At 50.8% G+C, this 18,374-nt stretch overlaps 1 protein-coding gene across 2 annotated transcripts in view; it reads left to right on the top strand.

Annotated features, from left to right (window-relative positions):
• The window catches only part of GPT2 (glutamic--pyruvic transaminase 2), a 34,828-nt gene extending 17,621 nt beyond the window's left edge, over positions 1-17,207 (top strand). The window contains exons 7-12 of one of the 2 annotated variants that reach the window (XR_004523537.2): positions 3,375-3,454; positions 5,406-5,542; positions 10,110-10,284; positions 12,009-12,178; positions 13,351-13,463; positions 14,739-17,207. Coding sequence is in view for 1 of the 2 variants with exons in the window: in XM_033846219.2 (XP_033702110.1) it covers positions 3,375-3,454; positions 5,406-5,542; positions 10,110-10,284; positions 12,009-12,164; positions 13,351-13,463; positions 14,739-14,829 (752 nt within the window). In the remaining variant the exon portion in view is untranslated. The remainder of the gene's footprint in view (positions 1-3,374; positions 3,455-5,405; positions 5,543-10,109; positions 10,285-12,008; positions 12,179-13,350; positions 13,464-14,738) is intronic. The other variant, XM_033846219.2, reaches the window with a different exon arrangement.
• Positions 17,208-18,374: the final 1,167 nt, after the last annotated feature.

Raw genomic sequence — 18,374 nt, 5'->3', positions numbered from 1 at the left:
TTTGATCTTTCCAGGCTGCTGGCTTCAGGTGCCCCCGATGCTATTCGGATGCAGAGAACAAGGGCTCCTCTCTCCTCCTTTGTTGAGATAAACTGGGTCAGGGCCAAAGCGTGGTGGAGTTGATTGTGGAATCTGTTTCTTGGGAACATCAAATGATGCTTCAATCAGCTGAAAGCGCCACTTGAATTCCTGAGCGCAGAAAATGGGTGCAGCTGCCCCCCACCCTGGTTTATTTACGCCAACTGCTTGGGGGAAGGGATGAAGGGTCTAACCCTGGTTCAGTAGGAAAATGACAGAGCTGGGTTCTCAATCCTGGTTGCACATTAGAATCACAAAGGGAGCTTTTAAAAATGTTAAAGGCCAGGCTGCACCTCAGAATCTCTGGGGATGGGGCCCAGGCATCAATATTCTGTGCAGCTGAGGATGAGAAACACTGCCCTAGGATGATCGTTCTAAAACTTTAGCTTGTTAAGAAAAAAACAAACTGCTGGGCCCCACTTCTAGGTATTCTGATGTAATTAGGCTGGAGTGGGGCTTGACAATTTGCATTTCTAACAAGCCCCCAGGTGATGCTGATGCTACTGGTCCCAAACTTGGAGTAGTAGGCCCTACATCTTAGGAAATACTCTGTATACCTAGTTTATATCATAGGGTTGGTGACTTCTTGGCCAGGTGCTAACATAAATCTTCACCTGGCTGTCCTGGGAGAAATAACTGCACTAGAGACTTTCCTGTTTTAGGTCAAAGGTGGGGGAGTCATGTGAGTATATGTTAATATAAGCAGTTTTTTTGGGTTTTTTGGCCATGCTGCACAGCTTGTGGGATCTTAGCTCTCCGACCAGGGATTGAACCTGGGCCCTGAGAGTGAAATCACTGAGTCCTAACCATTGGACCATCAGGGAATTCCCTCTCTGGGGTCTTAATGGGTGAAAATCAGCTATTGGAAGATGGGGGATGGAAAAATAGAAACCTACCTGTGATAACCATGTATCTTGCCTGAACCACACACTGTGACCACTTTGGCTAAAAGGTATCAAAATGGACTGGGATATAAGTGGCTAACAGGGCTCTTTGGGATTCAAGACAGAAACTCATCTTAAGACTTGAAGGGAGTGGATCTGTGACGTCCAGGGTAAAGCAGCACACTTGAATCAGCGTCATTGTCATAGGAACCCCAGGCCATTTCCCAGCTCTGCTCTTCTCTGGGTTGGAATCCTTCTCAGGAAGCATCTGTCCTGGGAGTGGCCTTCAGCAGTTCCAGTCATTGCCCAGCACCTAAGCGTCCTCCACAGAGAGCCTTGCCTATAGTTTCAGCCAAAGCCACAGGCCAGACTCTCATTGGCCCACGTTGACCAACCTGCCCGTGCCTGACCTAGTTAAATCACTGAGGCTGATTGGCTGGGTCTGTATCCCATGTGCCTTGCTGGAGTTTAAAGAGAGGGAGTTCTCCCTGGGACAGCTGAGTGTTGTTGCTCAAAAAAGGGCAGAATGCAGGGCTGGTGCAAGCAACAGGTATCCCCATTAGTTTGTGGGAAATTCCTTTGGCCTGGCCTCTGGGAAGGGGCACTTACACCTCTCCCCAGCTTTGAGGCCTACAGCAGAGCCACCTCTTTTGTGCAGTGGGCTCATGTCTCCCCCTGCTGGGCACAGCTGTGCCCTGCCCCTCTAGAGCCTATGTGACTCTCCTCCTGTACCACCATGTGTGTTTGTCCATCCATTGGCTCAGCAGGCATGTTCTGAGTGACTCCTTCGTCCCAGGCGAAGACTGGAGAGAAGTAAGCTCTGTCCTTGTCCTACAGTTTGCATCGCTCATATCACAGGGATTATTTGCGCACAGCAGGTCTTTGCTCTCCCGAGCTACAGGCTTCCTGAGGCCTGGCCCTTACTCAGTTCTCTCAGCACTCCCCCTGGCAGTATGTACACATGGTTTGATGCTCTTGGTGCTCAAACCTTTGCTTGCATTCTAACAGGATACACTTTGTGGGATGGCAGCCCTGGGAGAGAAGACCAGCAGCATTTTTAGGCAGGCTCAGCCCCCTGGATAGGCAGCTCCTGTCTGTCTGTGGGAACAGCAGCTGGTTCCTTGTAGCATCCAGGGCTACTACCCTTCCTAATTCCCAGAGCCATGAGCTTGCTTCATAGGAAGCCCGGTTGACCCTTTCTTGGCAGGAGACAGGTTGTTCCCTTAGGAAAGGAATTGGTTCATTGCTTAGACAGTTTAAGTCTGAAATTCTGGCTGAATCATATCATACTTTTATAAGATACATCTATATATTTTTTCTAAGACTTATTCTTGTTATTCTTACATGGGCAAGAATATAGTTATTTTTAACAAGAAGGTAACATACTCTACATACTGGTTTGCATCTAGATATAGATACATATATAAATGACACATGTGCCCATACATACACACATAAATATATACATATATGTAACATCCATAGATGCACATTTATGTATAGTAAAGAAACAGCCTTTTGTGAGAAGTCAGCATGCCTGACTAGTGCTTTCCCAGAGGCTATGTGAGCACGTCAGACAACCCAGTGCCACACTTACAGTGGGCCTCAGGAAATATTGGGAAAAGGTTCATTTCTACCTTGTTGCATTTGTTCCTTTCCCCACCTAAACCCACAGTATTTCCTGTGAACTGATGGGCGAATATTTTGCTGCTGGCTGGCACTCATTTCTCTAAGATGGATGAAATGTTGAGTCAAGCCCTGAAGGGAGACCCTGGCAGGGACACTGCGGGTACCCGGAAGCATCCTCAGAGGGCAGCTCCCATGTAGCTGCTGACAGGAGAAGCCAGAGCTAGCAGGCAGGCTCATCTCATTTAGAGCTTATTCCACAGTATTTACCGGGGCCCTGCTGAGTGCTGGCTTTGAGGGTCAGCACTGAGCCCACAGACCTTGTCCCTGCCTCACGGAGCTTGTGTGGGCAGAAGGTGTAGCCAGTGCAGTTCTCCTGGTGTTGCCGCTGTGGGGTGAGGAGGAGAGTGGGGCTGAATGATTAAACTCCTTCAGTTTAACTTTCCCGCTCTTTATGATGTTGTCATGCCTTCTTGCCCTCCAGCACAGATTAATACAAATATACCCCCTCCACACACACACACCTCCAATAAGAATAGCAAGAAGGCTGGGTGTGAAACACTGCTCCCTCCACGTACCCAGCTTAAGTGAGTCAGAGGGACGGGGCTGACCGTCGGGGCTCCCTGGAGGTTGACTGAACCCCCCGAGTCACAGCAGCTAGGGAGGGTGGTCCCACAGGGTCCTGGGGAATACAGATACCTGAGCGATTCTGGTTGGGGTTCTTACCTGGGGACAATTTAAACAGCATTACAACCTACCTTCTGCTTTTGTTTGGGGACTTTTTAGGTCAGGTGCAGAGCAGAAAGTGCATAGAAGACGTGATTCACTTTGCCTGGGAAGAGAAGCTCTTTCTCCTGGCTGATGAGGTAAGAGCAGCCTTGGCTCTCAGAGGTGAGGGTGCGCTTTCTCTTCTGGGAGAGGGAGCCAGGCCTGGTTTTGTTGGAAGAGAGATTCTAACAAGGTTGAGGATGTTCAGTGTTACACCCTGTGAGACTGACCAAAAATCATCCCAACATTGGTTTGGAATCTTGGTTATAAGTTTCAGAAATCTAACCCAAACTACTTTAAACTTGAAAAGTAAAAAGGTGGTAGGGTCTCAGGAGTGGGGCTGGATCCAGGGACTCAGACCACATCTTCCACCTCCTTTCATTCCATCCTGCTGCCTTGGCCTCACACACGGGCCTGCTATCTTCGCAGTCTAGAAAGAGAGCATTTCTTCCTGGTGGTTCCAGCAAAAGTCTCAGAATTGAGCTTCACTGGTGCAGCTTGGGTCAAACACCCATTGCTGAGCCAATTACTGTGGCCCCGTGGTTGCAATATGCAAACTGACCAGGCCTGGGCACGGGGCTGTGTCTCTGCCCGGTGCCCCCAAACCTGCAGAGAGCGGGGCGGGGGTCGTGTTCACTGAGGCAAATTCAGGGCCCCTTTCTCAAGCAGGGAAAGTGGGTGCTAGGTGGGCCTGATGCTATGTCCTGTGAGGAGGGGAGTCTTAATTAACCCCCCACAGCTGCTGCTTCTTGAACCCCAGTTCTGGAGACAAGGCATGCCCATTCTTTTCCTGCAAGGAAAGAAATGAAAGACCCGTCATATCCTGTTTTCATTTCTTCATTGCTGCATGATTTCTAGTTAGTCGTAGCTTCTAACACACAAGCTTCATTTCTTTGCTTCTCAGCACCCGCACCGCCCCGCCCCACACACAGAGCTTACCCACCAAATTGTTGCCGTGATTAATAGCAGATGGACCTAAAATGTTCATTTCTATAGGAAAGAACGTACAGCAGAGTGACCTGGTGCACAAACCTCTTCCCTCGGGGTCTGGGAATGGAGGGGTGGGGGAGAAGGAAGCTCTGCCTGGCTTGTTGAAGGTGCAGCTGGCTTGACCCTCCTGCTGACCCACAGCACTCCAGAGAGCCTCGGTTTCCCTGATGTCCAAACTGGGTATGGGACGCTCATCTCCAAGGGCAGATGGGACGCTTGCCTGCGGCGCGCTAGACTGTGTGGGGACAGGGAGGCGCTGCTCCGTCCAGTGTGGGGGCTGCTCGCTCCAGTGTGGGGGCTGCTGGGTCCAGTGTGGGCGCTGTTTGGTCCATTGTGGGGGCTGCTGGGTCCAGTGTGGGGACTGCTGGGTCCAGTGTGGGGGCTGTTTGGTCAGTGTGGGGGCTGCTGGGTCCAGTGTGGGTGCTGTTTGGTCCAGTGTGGGGCTGTTTGGTCCAGTGTAGGTGCTGTTTGGTCCAGTGTGGGGTTGTTTGGTCCAGTGTAGGGGATGCTGGGTCCAGTGTGGGGCTGTTTGGTCCAGTGTGGGGCTGTTTGGTCCAGTGTGGGTGCTGTTTGGTCCAGTGTGGGGGCTGCTGGGTCCAGTGTGGGCGCTGACAGCAATGGTGGACAGAGAGCTGGGTGAGTGCCGTGACGTGCGGAGGGTACACAGTTAGCACTTCAGGTGCGGAGGTCAGGACAGGTACATGAACTGCTTTCACCACTCATCTTATTGACGGAAGTGAGCATCACACTCCGGGAGGAAACCTGCTTGGGCAAGTGGGGTACTTGATGTCGTCACTGGCACATGAGGCAGAAAGGAGATCTGGAGACTGGGTGGGAGAATCCAGTGGGCATGCATCCCGAGGCCTTCCCTCCTTGCTCTTCTGTAAGGTTCCCTCAGGCATGTCTGGCTTGGCAGTGGTGTCCGAGGCTGGGCTTCACAGCAGGCTGCCTGGCTGCAGTTTGGCCTGGAGCACCCGTGCCCTCCCTCAGCCGGCGCCTAGGTGGCTCAGGCTTCTGGGGGACTTGCGATGACTGTCTCCATCCCGTCCCCTCCTGCAGGTGTACCAGGACAACGTGTACTCTCCAGACTGCAGATTTCACTCCTTCAAGAAGGTGCTTTACGAGATGGGGCCCGAGTACTCCAGCAACGTGGAACTCGCCTCCTTCCACTCCACCTCCAAGGGCTACATGGGCGAGTATGTGGGCCCCCACCTCCCTCCCACTGCCCCTGGGCCTGCTTGGTCCCTGTGCTTCTCCGCTCTGCCCCACCTCAGTCTGCTGGACAGAGACAGCTGCCCTTATCCACCGACTCTGCTGATCTAAGAAGCAGGAGGAGACAGACCACACCTCCCCAAAGGGAGCATGGTGGTGTGAGGACAGACCTTGTGCAAGGGCTCGTGTAAAATAAGGCTGTGATGAAAATGAAAACAGGACCTCACAGCAGCTTCCAACGCTAGTGTTTTCTGCCAGCCATGTCGCTGTTGCTCTGACAGTGACTGAACTCTGAGGGCCAGGGAAGGCAGGTTGAGTGGACAAATGCTGTCAGGCCAGTAGGGCAAGCTCTGTGTGCAGGAGCTCTGTATGCACCCTGCCTCAGCACTATGTGACCTCTGGGGCCAGAGTCAGCTTCAATCCTGTATTCATTCATTCAGCTAATATTTATTGAGCACATGCTATGAGTCCAGTACTGATCTCGGCACTGAGGTTATAGCAGTGAGCAAACCACAGCCATCCCTGCCCTCACAGAGTTATGCTTTAGTGAGGAGAGAGAGGCAATAGACAAACGAATATCACATGTCAAGTGGGCAAAAATAATTAGAGAAGAGATGGGAATGCCGAGAGGTGGGGTCTGGTCACTGAGGAGTTGGCTTTTGAGTTAAGACCCAAGGGAGGGGTTGTGGGGAGCTACACAGATGTCTGAGGAAAGAGCATTCCGGACAGAGGGAACAGCACATGCAAAGGCCCTGAGGTGGAAGGAGCAGCTGTTTGAGGAGTGGCAAGGAGACTAGAAAGGAGTGAGAGAGAAAGTGGCAGAAGTTGCGACCAAAAAAAGTCATAGGAGGCCAGATCACCCGAGCTACTTAGGTTATTTTTTACTTTTACTCAGAGTGAGATGGGAACCCTTGGAGGGTTTACACAGAGGTGTGACTTCTCCTGACTTATGTTTTACCAGATTCTCTGGTTGCTGTGTGATGAGGGTAGGGACAGAAGTGGGCATTCGAGTCAAAAGGCTGTTATGGTCCAGGGGAGATATCGTGGGCCAGGGTAGAGGTGGGGAGAAGATGTTTGATCTTGGATATGTTTGAAGGTAGAGTTGACAGGTGTTGCTTGATGGAAAAGGTGGGTGTGAGAGAGGGAAATCTCGGATGATTCCCAAGTTTTTTGTTCAAACAGCAGCAAGGATAGAGTTGCCATCAATAGATGAGGATTGCTGTTTGTGAAGCAGGTTTTGGGGTAAAATTAGAAGTTGGTTTTGGATGTGTAGAATTTGCAGATGCCTATTGGATGTCCAGATGGAGATGGATGTGTGAGTCTGCAGCTCAGGGCTGATATCCAGCTGGAGATTAAAGTTTATGAGATGTCAATGTATGAGTTGTTAGACAGATCTCTGAGCCTGGATGTCTCACCAGGGGTGAGTACAAATAGAGAAGAGGTCCAAGGACTGGGCCCAGGCCCTCCCTGCTCAGCAGTTAGGGGAGGAGAGGAGGAGCCTACAAACTAGACTGAGATGGAAAGGCCAGTGTATTTACAGCTAAGGACATTCATTCCCCAGCGTTGTGGGAGTTCTGCTTTATGCCAGGTGTCAGGAGGAGGTGTGCAGGCCAGTGTAACTGCGAAGCTTCAAGAAATATTTTAGCCAGGTCAAGGGAGCTGTCCCCTTGGGATGGTCACCCAACTGTTCTTGGCTATATTTGATGTGGGCAGGGGTTGATCTATGCTGGTCTTTCTGGTCTACCCCAGTAGTGATGCTGTCTCCTTGCTAGGCTTTCATGTGTTGTGTAGCTCTTTTCCTAAACAAATATGTTCTCCATTAACTCATTTTTCAAACTCAAGTGTGTTTGTCACATACCCACCCATCTTTCCATCTGTGTTACTGATGACTGTTTTAATGGTAATACCCTGGATGTTGGTAACCTGAGGTGGTATCCTGTTGCCCTCAGATCCTGATTACCTAGGATCAGACTGATTTGCCCAATTTGATATTCTGCTCATCAGCAGAGAATAAAGCAGAAAGTTTCTTCTTTCAACTTTGTTACAGGAAACATTTCCGAGATGCCAGAATTTATCTTCCCGCATTGGAAAAGCGAGTTGAGGGATCACATGGGGATCTGTCTCTGCCAGTTCATTCTGCAGCCTGATCCCAAAAGTGTTTTATCGAGTGTCTCATCGTATCAGGTGCTCTGAGGTTGTGTGGGTGTGGTACATGTACAGAGGAAGGCAGGAGCTGGTGCCTGCGTTTCTGTGCTTATTAGTCTGAATGTTACCAATCACAGTCCAGAAAGTGTGGCTGATGGAGCTGACTTCGTTCTGAAAGGTTTTTGTTTTTGTTTTTGACTGTATGATCTCAGCTTATTTTCATGAGATTTGACTGTATATCAGTCAGGATGCTTTTGGAAATACGTAACAGAAACTCAAGTTGAACTGGCCTACATCAAAGAGGCTTTTTAAAAAATCCATATCAGGGCACTTCCCTGGTGGTCCAGTGGTAAAGAATCTGCCTTACACGGACTTGCCTGGTGGCACAGTGGTTAAGAATCCACATGCCAGTGCAGGGGACGTGGGTTCGATTCCCTGGTCAGGGAAGATCCCACATGCCGCAGAGCAACTAAGCCCGTACGCCACAACTGCTGAGCCTGTGCTCTAGAGCCCTCGAGCTGCAATACTGAAGCCCGCACACCTAGAACCTGTGCTCCACAACAAGAGAAGCCACCACAATGAGAAGCCCGCACACTGCAGTAAAGAGTAGCCCCCCTCACCGCAACTAAAGAAAGCCCACGTGCAGCAATGAAGACCCAACACAGCCAAAAATAAAATTAAAAAATAAAATAAAGAATCCGCCTTACAATGCAGGGTACGTGGGTTTGATTCCTAGCCAGGGAACTAAGATCCCACATGCCATGGGGCAACTAAGCCCACGCGCCACAACTACTGAGTTTGCACGCCTCAACTAGAGCCCACGTACCACAAACTACAGAGCCCATGCGCCACAACTAGAGAGAAAACCCGCACGCCACAACTAGAGAGAAGCCCATGCGCCGCAATGAGAGATCCCACACGCCTCAACGAATATCCCACGTGCCGCAACTAAGACCTGACGGAGCCAAAAATAAAGTTAAATAAATAAGTAAATAATAAATCTTAAAAAAAATTTTTTTTAATCTTTATCAGTAAAAAGTCAAGGAGGGCTTCCCTGGTGGTGCAGTGGTTGAGAGTCCGCCTGCCGATGCATGGGACACGGGTTCGTGCCCCGGTCCGGGAAGATCCCACATGCTGCGGAGCAGCTGGGCCTGTGAGCCATGGCCGCTGAGCCTGCGCATCTGGAGCCTGTGCTCCGCAACGGGAGAGGCCACAGCAGTGAGAGGCCTGTGTATCGCAAAAAAAAAAAAAAAAAAAGTCAAGGAGTGGACTTCCCTGGTGGTGCAGTGTTTAAGAATCCGCCTGCCAGTGCAGGGGACACGGGTTTGAGCCCTGGTCTGGGAAGATCCCACATGCTGCAGAGCAACTAAGCCCATGCACCACAACTACTGAGCATGTGCTCTAGAGCTCGCGAGCCACAACTACTGAAGCCCGCACACCTAGAACCCGTGCTCTGCAACAAGAGAAGCCACCACAATGAGAAGCCTGCGCACCGCAACGAAGAGTAGCCCCTGCTCACCGCAGCTAGAGAAAGCCCGCACACAGCAACAAACACCCAACGCAGCCAAAAAAAAAAATAAAAAGTAAATAAAATTTAAAAAGTCAAAGAGTAAAGTTTAATCAGGGGGCTTAAAAGTGTCACCAGATCTCTTTCTGCTTTCTGACCTTGTCTTGTTTTCTTTCTCAGCTCTGCTTTCCTTTTTTTTTGGCCACACTGCCTGGCTTGTGGGGTCTTAGTTCCCTTACCAGGAATTGAACCCTGGCCCTCGGCGGTGGAAGTGCCAAGTCCTAACCACTGGACCGCCAGGGAATTCCCTGCTTTGCTCTCCTTTGGGTTGGCTTTGTTTTCAGGCATCAGAAAGTTCTAGCCAAATCCTCAGGCTACTGCTCACATGCCCACCCCTCGAACCTGTGCAGGGGGTGCCCAGCCTGAATCACATGCCCCTTTGGAGCAGGGCTAGCGTATAAGTTAAGAGTCAGGCTAAGCTGCTCTAACCAAAAGGCCCCAAAATACAGTGGCTCAAACAAGATGGAAGTGTGTCTCTGTGATAACAGCCCAAAGGTAGGGGGAGTCCAGGACTGGCTCTGCCCCGTGAGGTCATTCAGAGATGGGCTGGTGGACTGGCCCTGTTTTCTCAACATGGGGCACTGAGGCTGCTGCTCTGGTGTGTGCATTCCTCAGGAAGTGGGGAAAGGGAGAGAGGAAGGAGAGAGCATGCTTTTAAGGAAGTGATGTGGAATTTACACATATCGCTCCCTTTCACTTTCCACTGGCAAGAACTCAGCCACACCTGGAAACTCAGTGTTGGGCATGGGGATGTTTACAGAAGATTCTGGCCGGCTGGATGCACTTAGTAGAGGTCTCTCTGTGACTGGTGGGTCCTCTCCCTGTCTTCAACCTTTTAGGTGTGGCTACAGAGGAGGCTACATGGAGGTGATCAACCTGCACCCTGAGATCAAGGGCCAGCTGGTAAAGCTGCTCTCGGTGCGTCTGTGCCCGCCAGTGTCTGGGCAGGCTGCCATGGACATCGTTGTGAACCCCCCGGTGCCAGGAGAGGAATCCTTCGAGCAGTTCAGCAGGGTGAGTCAGCTTGTCCCACGGCCTGTCTGCATCACTGCTGTGACCAGTGTTCACCATGTATTGTCTCAATGGCCAGCCTCTGTCTAGATGGCCTCCCGGGGGTGCTCGTGGTTCCACGTGGCGCCTGACTCACCCCAATGAGGTTAAGTCTCAGGATGCAGCTGGGCTGTATTTGAAGTGGGAGGACTGTTGCATGTCGGGGGGGCGGGGTGCACCCCTTCCTGTTTCTCGCCTGTGAGCACCACGGATGGGCAGGCGCCCAGAGGGAATGGCCTTGTGTCCTGAGAACACCCTGGGTGGGAGTGGGAGGGGAATGATTCTGTTACTAAACTAAAAGGGGGAGATGGATGAGCATGGCATTGATTCTAGGCCACGGGCCACAGCTGCAGGCTGTCCTTGCAGCTTGAAGTGTTGCAGTCAAACCTTTTTAACTGCAAGTGAGAGAAACCCAACTCTAAGTAGTTTAAACAGAAATGGAATTTATTGGTCATATAACCAAGAAGTCAGTTCCCAGCTGTTCTAGATTCACAACCTTTTTTAAAAATTGTGGTAAGATACACAGAACATGCAATTTACCATTTGGATCATTTTTAACTGAACAGTTTAATGCATAAAGTACACTCATTGTTGTGCAACCATTACCACCGTCCATCTCCAGGAACTTTTCATCATCCCAGACTGAAGCTCTGTACCCATTAAACAATAACTCCTCATTTCCCCCTCTCCCCCAGCCCCTGGTAACCTCTACTCTACTCTCTATGAATATGACTACTCTAGGTACCTCATATACAGCGTTTGTCTTCTTGTGACTTTATTTCAATTAGCATGATGTCCTCAGGGTTTATCCCTGTTGTGGCATGTGTCGGACTGTGCCTCCTGTTTAAGGCTGAGTGACATTCCCCTGTGTGTACATTCTACGTTTTGCTGATCCGCTCATCCGCAGGCCACAGCTCTTCACCCACACATTCCAGTAGTACTTGCAGAAGTGCTGGACTGCTTGCTCCAGCTTTGGACACATGTCCAGCTCTGAGCCTGTCACTGATGTGCTTTGCCTGGATCACGTGCCCCAAACACACCACGTGGATTGGGGGAAGGGTGACTCCCCAAAATGAAGTGGTGGGCTGTCTCCTAGAAGCATGTTCTAGGGTGTTCCATCCAGGCCCAAGTTCATTCAGACCAATGGGCAGGGACTGGTTTTTCTCATTTTCAGGAATGACATCCTGGTACAAGAGTAGAACCCATGGGCTTCCCTGGTGGCGCAGTGGTTGAGAGTTCGCCTACCGATGCAGGGGACACGGGTTCGTGCCCCGGTCTGGGAAGATCCCACATGCCGTGGAGCGGCTGAGCCCATGAGCCATGGCCGCTAAGCCTGGGCGTCCGGAGCCTGTGCTCCGCAACGGGAGAGGCCACAACAGTGAGAGGCCCGCGTACCACAAAAAAAAAAAAAAAGAGTAGAACCCATGACACAGGCTACCTAGGACCTACCTGTGGCCCGTGTGCTCCTGCCCCAGGGCACATGGCAGCTTCATGGGCTGAGCGTCTATGGAAGAAGTTCCTGCAGAGGGACATGTGTTTCGCCCACCTCCCCCATTTGCTGTGCTTATGCACACGCAAGCTCACCTTCACCAGTCTGCCCTGACGCCCCAGTTTGAAGGGATAGTTTCCAGGGTCTGGAGCCATGATGTCCAGAGATGCTAACTCCTGTGCTTTCTCTGTCTCATCAGGAGAAAGAGTCCGTCTTGGGTAATCTGGCCAGAAAAGCTAAGCTGACAGAAGACCTGTTTAACCAAGTCCCAGGAATTCACTGCAACCCCTTGCAGGGGGCCATGTACGCCTTTCCTCGAATCTTCATCCCTGCCAAAGCCATGGAGGCAGCTCAGGTCAGGGGTGCCAGGTCAGGGCTGGCTCTCTCACTGGGTTCACATGGGACTGCTTCTTGCCATGGGGAGCTAAAGTGTTGGCCCTAGAGGCTCTGAACTTTGTGTATCTGTTGGTCAGATGGTACTTAGTGTGTAAAGATGACGGGCTCTCAGAGACCCAGCCCTGCAGCATGCTGTGTTGATGCGGTGGGTGTGAGGCCGGCCCCAGGTGAGCGGTGTGCTGAAGGCAGGTGCCCACATGTGATATGATGCATTTAAAACTGAACAGAGGGCTTCCCTGGTGGCGCAGTGGTTGAGAGTCCGCCTGCCGATTCAGGGAACACGGGTTTGTGCCCCAGTTCAGGAAGATCCCACGTGCCGCGGAGCGGCTGGGCCCGTGAGCCATGGCCGCTGAGCCTGCGCGTCCGTTGCCTGTTGAACAGATGCTGGGGAAGCATCAAGAGCAGTCTCTTTCACCTGGCCACAGTACCCTAGAGCAGCGCTTCTCAGACTTGAGTGTGTACGTGGATCACCTGGGGTCCTGTTAAAAATGCCGATACTGGTTCAAGAAATCTTTGGAGGGGCCCAAGATTCTGCGTTTCTAGTAAGTTCTCAGGTGGTGCCACAGACCCTGGTTTGAGGATCAAGGGCCAGAGCCGTATCTCTGAAAGTGTCCTTCTACCTGCTTACCTCCTCGATACCTTGTTAAACATTCAAAATCTGGCCCCACCCCTCAGCCGATTGAATCAGAATTTCTGGTGTTGGAGCCTGAGAACCTATTTAACAGGTGGCCTGATTGTGCAAACCGAAGTGTGAGAAGCACCAACAGTAGGGCCCCTGAGAGGCTTGTTCCTTGAGGCCCCCTGGGCAGAGACCTCAGGGCCCTGGCTTGGCGTATAGGACACAGCCAATGCTTGTGGAGCTGCTCCGTGGGGGTAGGGTACACAGGCAACAGGCTGGCACTCCCCACTGGAGAGCAGAAGCCCCGCAGCCCATGGCTGTCCCACAGTGGCCTTTGGGTTCTTTGTTCCTGGCCCCAGCTGCTTACAGCACCCAGCATCCTGCCTTGGTTCTCACAGGAAGGGAGGGCAGAAGGGCCCTGCCATGGGAAAGAACCTGCCTTCTCAAGTGTATTTGGCTTTGAGATTGTAATGTTTGTACAGTGCGAAACCAGGAATGAATCCTAAGTTCTGTCCCACTCCCACAGGCCCATAAGATGGCCCCCGACATGTTCTACTGCATGAAGCTCCTGGAGGAGACGGGCATCTGTGTCGTGCCCGGCAGTGGCTTTGGGCAGAGGGAAGGCACCTACCACTTCAGGTACCACTTCCTCTGCACCGGCGGGCTGGTCCCGCGTTTGTCTTGGGAAACTTGGGCTTCTTAACATCAAGGCACCTACAGAGACTGGGATGTGTGGAGCCCCTGTCCCCCCATCCCACTCCCATTCTGTCCTGCTGCAGAGGTAGCTGAGACCCTGCGCCAGGGACTAAGGAAGACTGTGGGCGACGCCAAGGTCATCTCCTTGACTGCTCTATCTCCCCTCCACTGCCCCCATCTATCATATGCCATCTGCAGTGTTCCCGTGCTATGTTTTCTTTTCCTTCCCCTGTCCCTTTTCAACTCTGTGATGGTATCATACAGCATCCAGGAGCTCAATAGCTTGTCCATTGCACCAAAAGCCTGCTGAGATGTTGCCTCTGAGACATGGTGGAATTGCTGTGCCTTCCTTTCACAGGCATGTGACTCTGCTGGGCGAGCCGGAGCAGGTCAGCCAGGTCTTCCGCTGAGGCCAGTTCTGTTCCAAACAGCACCCTCTCCATGCGCAGCACTCTCAGATGTTTCCTGCAGCAGATGCTAAAAAAAGAAATGTCATGGGCTTAGCACCTGGGGCTAAGTCTTGAGGCAGTGAAGGTCGTGGGTAGGGCCCCACCCCCCACCCCCCACCCCCCGCAGTGGACAGACATATGTGGGTGGTGTGGATGGCCTTTCCACCCTTGTTGGATTCACCTTGGCAATTCACAGGTCATTCAAGAGGTGGTTACTTCTCCAGGGCTGCCCTTAAGGCTGGGAAGCAGGCTGACCGTATTGGAGGGAGGAGTTAGTTACCATGGCAATGTGGGAATTCCTGTGGAGGAAAGTTATGACTGGAGGTTCTCACTGTGAGACTGATGGTGGAGATGGAAAAGGCCTGTCTAGCAGGAATGGAGTCTCGCTCTGTAGCCATAGGAAATACCAAGAGTCGTGCGCTGGAGAAAGTTCTATGCACCTGTCAGAGTGTTGGGCAGACCTTCTGTGATTATGGGTGGATGTGTTAGTGAGCTGAGATGCTGCCACCAGCTTATTGCTTTTGTTCACATATACGAGTTGGGTAAAAAAATGTGTGAATGGTGGGAGAAAGTGGTTCAACAAGTGCCAGGTGCTGTCCAGAGCCTGGAGCCATCGCAGTGGACAAGACAGGCCTGTCCCTCCCCACACAACTTGCCCGCACCACCTGGTCTCTGCAGCTGCAGGTGGAGGAGTGACCTGCCAGGTTCACTTCTCTCCCCTTTTCCAGAGCCACTTGTCTCTGACTGACGCTCTTCTCTTTCCTGACAGAATGACCATTCTTCCTCCGGTGGAGAAGCTAAAGACGGTTCTACAGAAGGTGAAGGACTTTCACATAAAGTTCCTGGAGAAGTACGCGTGACGACTCCTCAGGCCCCAGAGGGAGACCTGGCCCTCAGCCTTCCTCCTGATGCCCACCCAGCCCAGACTGGATTCGCCCCCCCCAGCGACTCCGCCTCAGGCCTTACGAAGGCCACTGGTCGCTTTCATCGTCATTTTGCCCCAGGAGACTTCTTTCTTTGTGCCTTGATGTTGGGAGCACCTCTCTTCTGAGCAAATGTGAATTGGGGTTGTCTCAGAAGCCCTGTTTTTTGATGCAACCAAAGTAGAGGGGACTTGCTCAGCATATATGGTGGTGTTCTCTGAATCTGTTGTTGTTGCTTTTGGAAAAGTCTTTTGGGGTTGAAACAACCAGGGTGTGTTGGGTGAGCTGTTTCAGATCTGGAGAAACAAGGTGTCGGGAAATGTATAACTTAACCATGGTGAGGACTGGAAATCGCAAACTCACCACCATGATCTGTGAAATAAAACCTTTAGCAGTATGAAAATCTAGTCCTTCAAACAGGAGAGCCTAGAGTCCACTGGAGGCTCCGAGAGGGCCCGCCCTTCTGACCTGGAGGCAGGCAGCCTGCTCTCAGACAAGAATGGTAAGGGCAGCAGCGCATGGGGCTGGACCGCATGCCAGACTAGGTGGTGGCGGGCACCGGGGGCTATGGCCAAGGTCAGAGGGTCCTGCAGGGGAGGAGTGGGTGTGAGCCAGGCTCCAATTTGAACCGGGCCTCCACGTGGGAGCACACAGCAGGTAGTGAGGACTCTGCACACACGAGGGCTTTGGGTGAAGGGTTCTCTTGGGCATGCTTAGGCTGGGACGCCCGTCCAGGGATCTCCTTGGACTCCAGGGGCACAGGGTTCAGCCCAGCAATATCCCAGTCACGTAGAGGGATTCTACCTGGTGGTGTGTGGATCCATCCCACTGTTACCCAGCAAACAAGCAGTCTCATCCAAGGGCTTGAGTGAGCCTTTAGGTGATAGTAGGGCAAGGAAACACTGAAAACGTTCTAGTGAGGGAGGGGTACCCTTAAGGACATGAAGACAGTTAAACCACACCCCCTTCCCATAGTGTTTGTTGAGTTGTTTCAAGCGGAATTTGGTCCCTTTCCTAGCTCTTAATTGGTCAAAGTGCCTGGTAGCGTGGCTGCTGTGTACATGTGATCCGATTCAAAGTTTATAGAAGTATTTTACCTTATATGCAAAGTGTTTTGCCTCCACATCTGCTTCTGGCTCCCCTCCCAGACTCTGCAGACTGTCCTGTAGCATCAGTCATCTCTCGGGGGAGGGGGTGGGAGTTGGGGGATCATCCACCAAGTGCACAGTTTCCCTGGTATGAGCAAACCTGGGTGCAGGGCCCAACCTGTGCCCCCAGAAAGTGGGCACTACGGGTGGCAGCAGGCTTACGCCCTCTTTTCCTACTGTGGGCCTTCCCTGGTGGGCGGTTAGGGAAGCCAAGGCCAGCTCAGGAGTCTGGGGATCCAGCAAGTCCCAAAGTGGAATTGAAGGGACTGGAGAGAAATCTGAAAAGGCTAAAGGAGTGAGCTTTGAAAGCAGCCTCCTGTGCTATAATTCCCATGCCGGGTCCATGCAGGGGATGCAATAGGAAACTTCAAACTGTCCTTACCACTAGCATTACAGTCCCTATGAAGAAAGTAGCCACAATCTCAAGTAACAAAGGGAATGTTTGGGGACTTTTTCTTCCTTAAAAATTTGAGAAAATTGCACTTGTGCTTGTTGATGGTATAAAAACCAGGATGTGTCCCAGAGTTGTGAGATTTCTGGTGGAAAGGTTAAATAGTAGAAGCTAGTATATTTTTTATATTTTTGTAACAATTGCTTTTTTCATGGGGGGGTGGGGTAGGGTTAGTATTTGTAGTTTTAACAAGTCCAGTAGTTTTTTTAATAAATCTCTTCAGATTATAAATAACCCCTAAAAATTTTGCAATGTTTACATGATTTTTTTAAAAAGATGTCATATACACTTGGTTTGGTTTTAAAATAAATGAGTAAAAACTTAATAAGGTCAGCTGGTTTAGGAGGTTAACTTCATTCAGGTAGGAACGCTGATCATGATAGATTTGATTTTCTGCAGATTCTGATGTCTTGTTTGGGCACCACCAGAGTAAGTTGTTTGTCATTTGAGGTCGCACTTTAAATCCACACCTGTGAAGTTTTCTGCTGTTCATCTAGATCTGCCTGTGGGGATGCTGGGCTATACCTTGTTGGTCCATCACCTTGCACCTTGAGGCCGGACTGGTTGTCCCCATGTTTGTGGATTTGCAGGAAGAGCTGACAGGCCTGCCTGTCCCTGTTTGCCGTTCTGGATTCTCGTAGGCATCTCCTGACAAAGGTACTTCGTGATAAGCTCTGGTGGAAATTTCTGAACAATAAAATATATGTCCAAAATGGTGACTGTGTTTAACTTGCTTTGTAGTTTAAATCTAAATATCAAGCGGACATCACTAATTGTATATCTTCACTCTTATGTTCATTCTTACGTTCCTAAGTCACAGCTTTTCAGTTTCCATTTCTTCTTAGGTGTCAACTCCAAGGACTCTGGGCTGCTTTTTATTGCTTGAGGTGGGGAAACTTCACCGATTCTTTAGAATGTTGTTCAAATGAAAACAGACGTTGATTTTCTAGTGGAAGTGAAACAGGAACTAGCAGCTTCTTCGCAGGGGGCAGGGGAGGGCAGGCAGGCAGGGAGAGCCAGAGAAGCAGTCCTGAGGCCAGTGGGGAAAGGGGAGCTGCCTATACAAGCGATTTCATTCATTTCCCTAGCCTTTCCCAGATCCATGTCAATGTTAAAGTGTGGTTCTGGGATTCAGAACTTTATTTTTCACTTAAAACAGAAACGTCTGTCTTTATTATAGAAAATTTGGAAAATATATTTTTTAAAAAATAGGATTCTTTCAGGAGGAAGACATGGAAACCTACTCAAAGTAGCTTCAGCAGAAGAGAATTTATTGTGTCATGTAAGAGGAATTTATTGAAATCCTGGAGGGATGCTGACTTTAGTTTTGATGTGCAAAGCCTGCCTGTCCATCTGTCCAGTTCTGCATCGAAAAATCCCACGGAGGGGCTCTGCCTTGGTCCACATGCCCTTCTCTGAACAGTCACTGTGGCCCTTGAGAATAGAGTCCTTTGGCTGGCCCTGTGCATGAGCGGTGGTAGAGGAGGGTCTAGAATGGCCAGACCCCTCAGGGCCATTGGAGGAGAAGCTGCTCCCCACAGAAATGGGGGCTGGAGGTGGTGCCACACCCACAAACCTCATTTAACCACAGGTGGCTCTTTAGAGAGGGGCTGGGGAAGGAGGCGGTGTGTTCAAGGCAGGTTGAAAGTCATTACTGGTTGATAACCAAGGGGACTGAAGATGCTCTGCACACACACACTGTACACACACATACACACACACACACAGGGACATGTGCATCTTCTTGTCTGGGGAGCAAACTTGGTGTAGTTTATTCTACAAAGATTTTATTAAATAGACAAGGATGGGGAAATACAGTAATTATTCTAGACTATTTTTGGTATAGTGTTTGCTGTAAACACACCTAGAAAGCTTTCAAATGT

This window comes from Tursiops truncatus, chromosome 19 (assembly GCF_011762595.2).
Source record: "Tursiops truncatus isolate mTurTru1 chromosome 19, mTurTru1.mat.Y, whole genome shotgun sequence".
NCBI lineage: Eukaryota > Metazoa > Chordata > Mammalia > Artiodactyla > Delphinidae > Tursiops > Tursiops truncatus.
The sequence above is the reverse complement of the archived record's forward strand: the minus strand, read 5'-3'. Positions and strand labels throughout refer to the sequence as shown.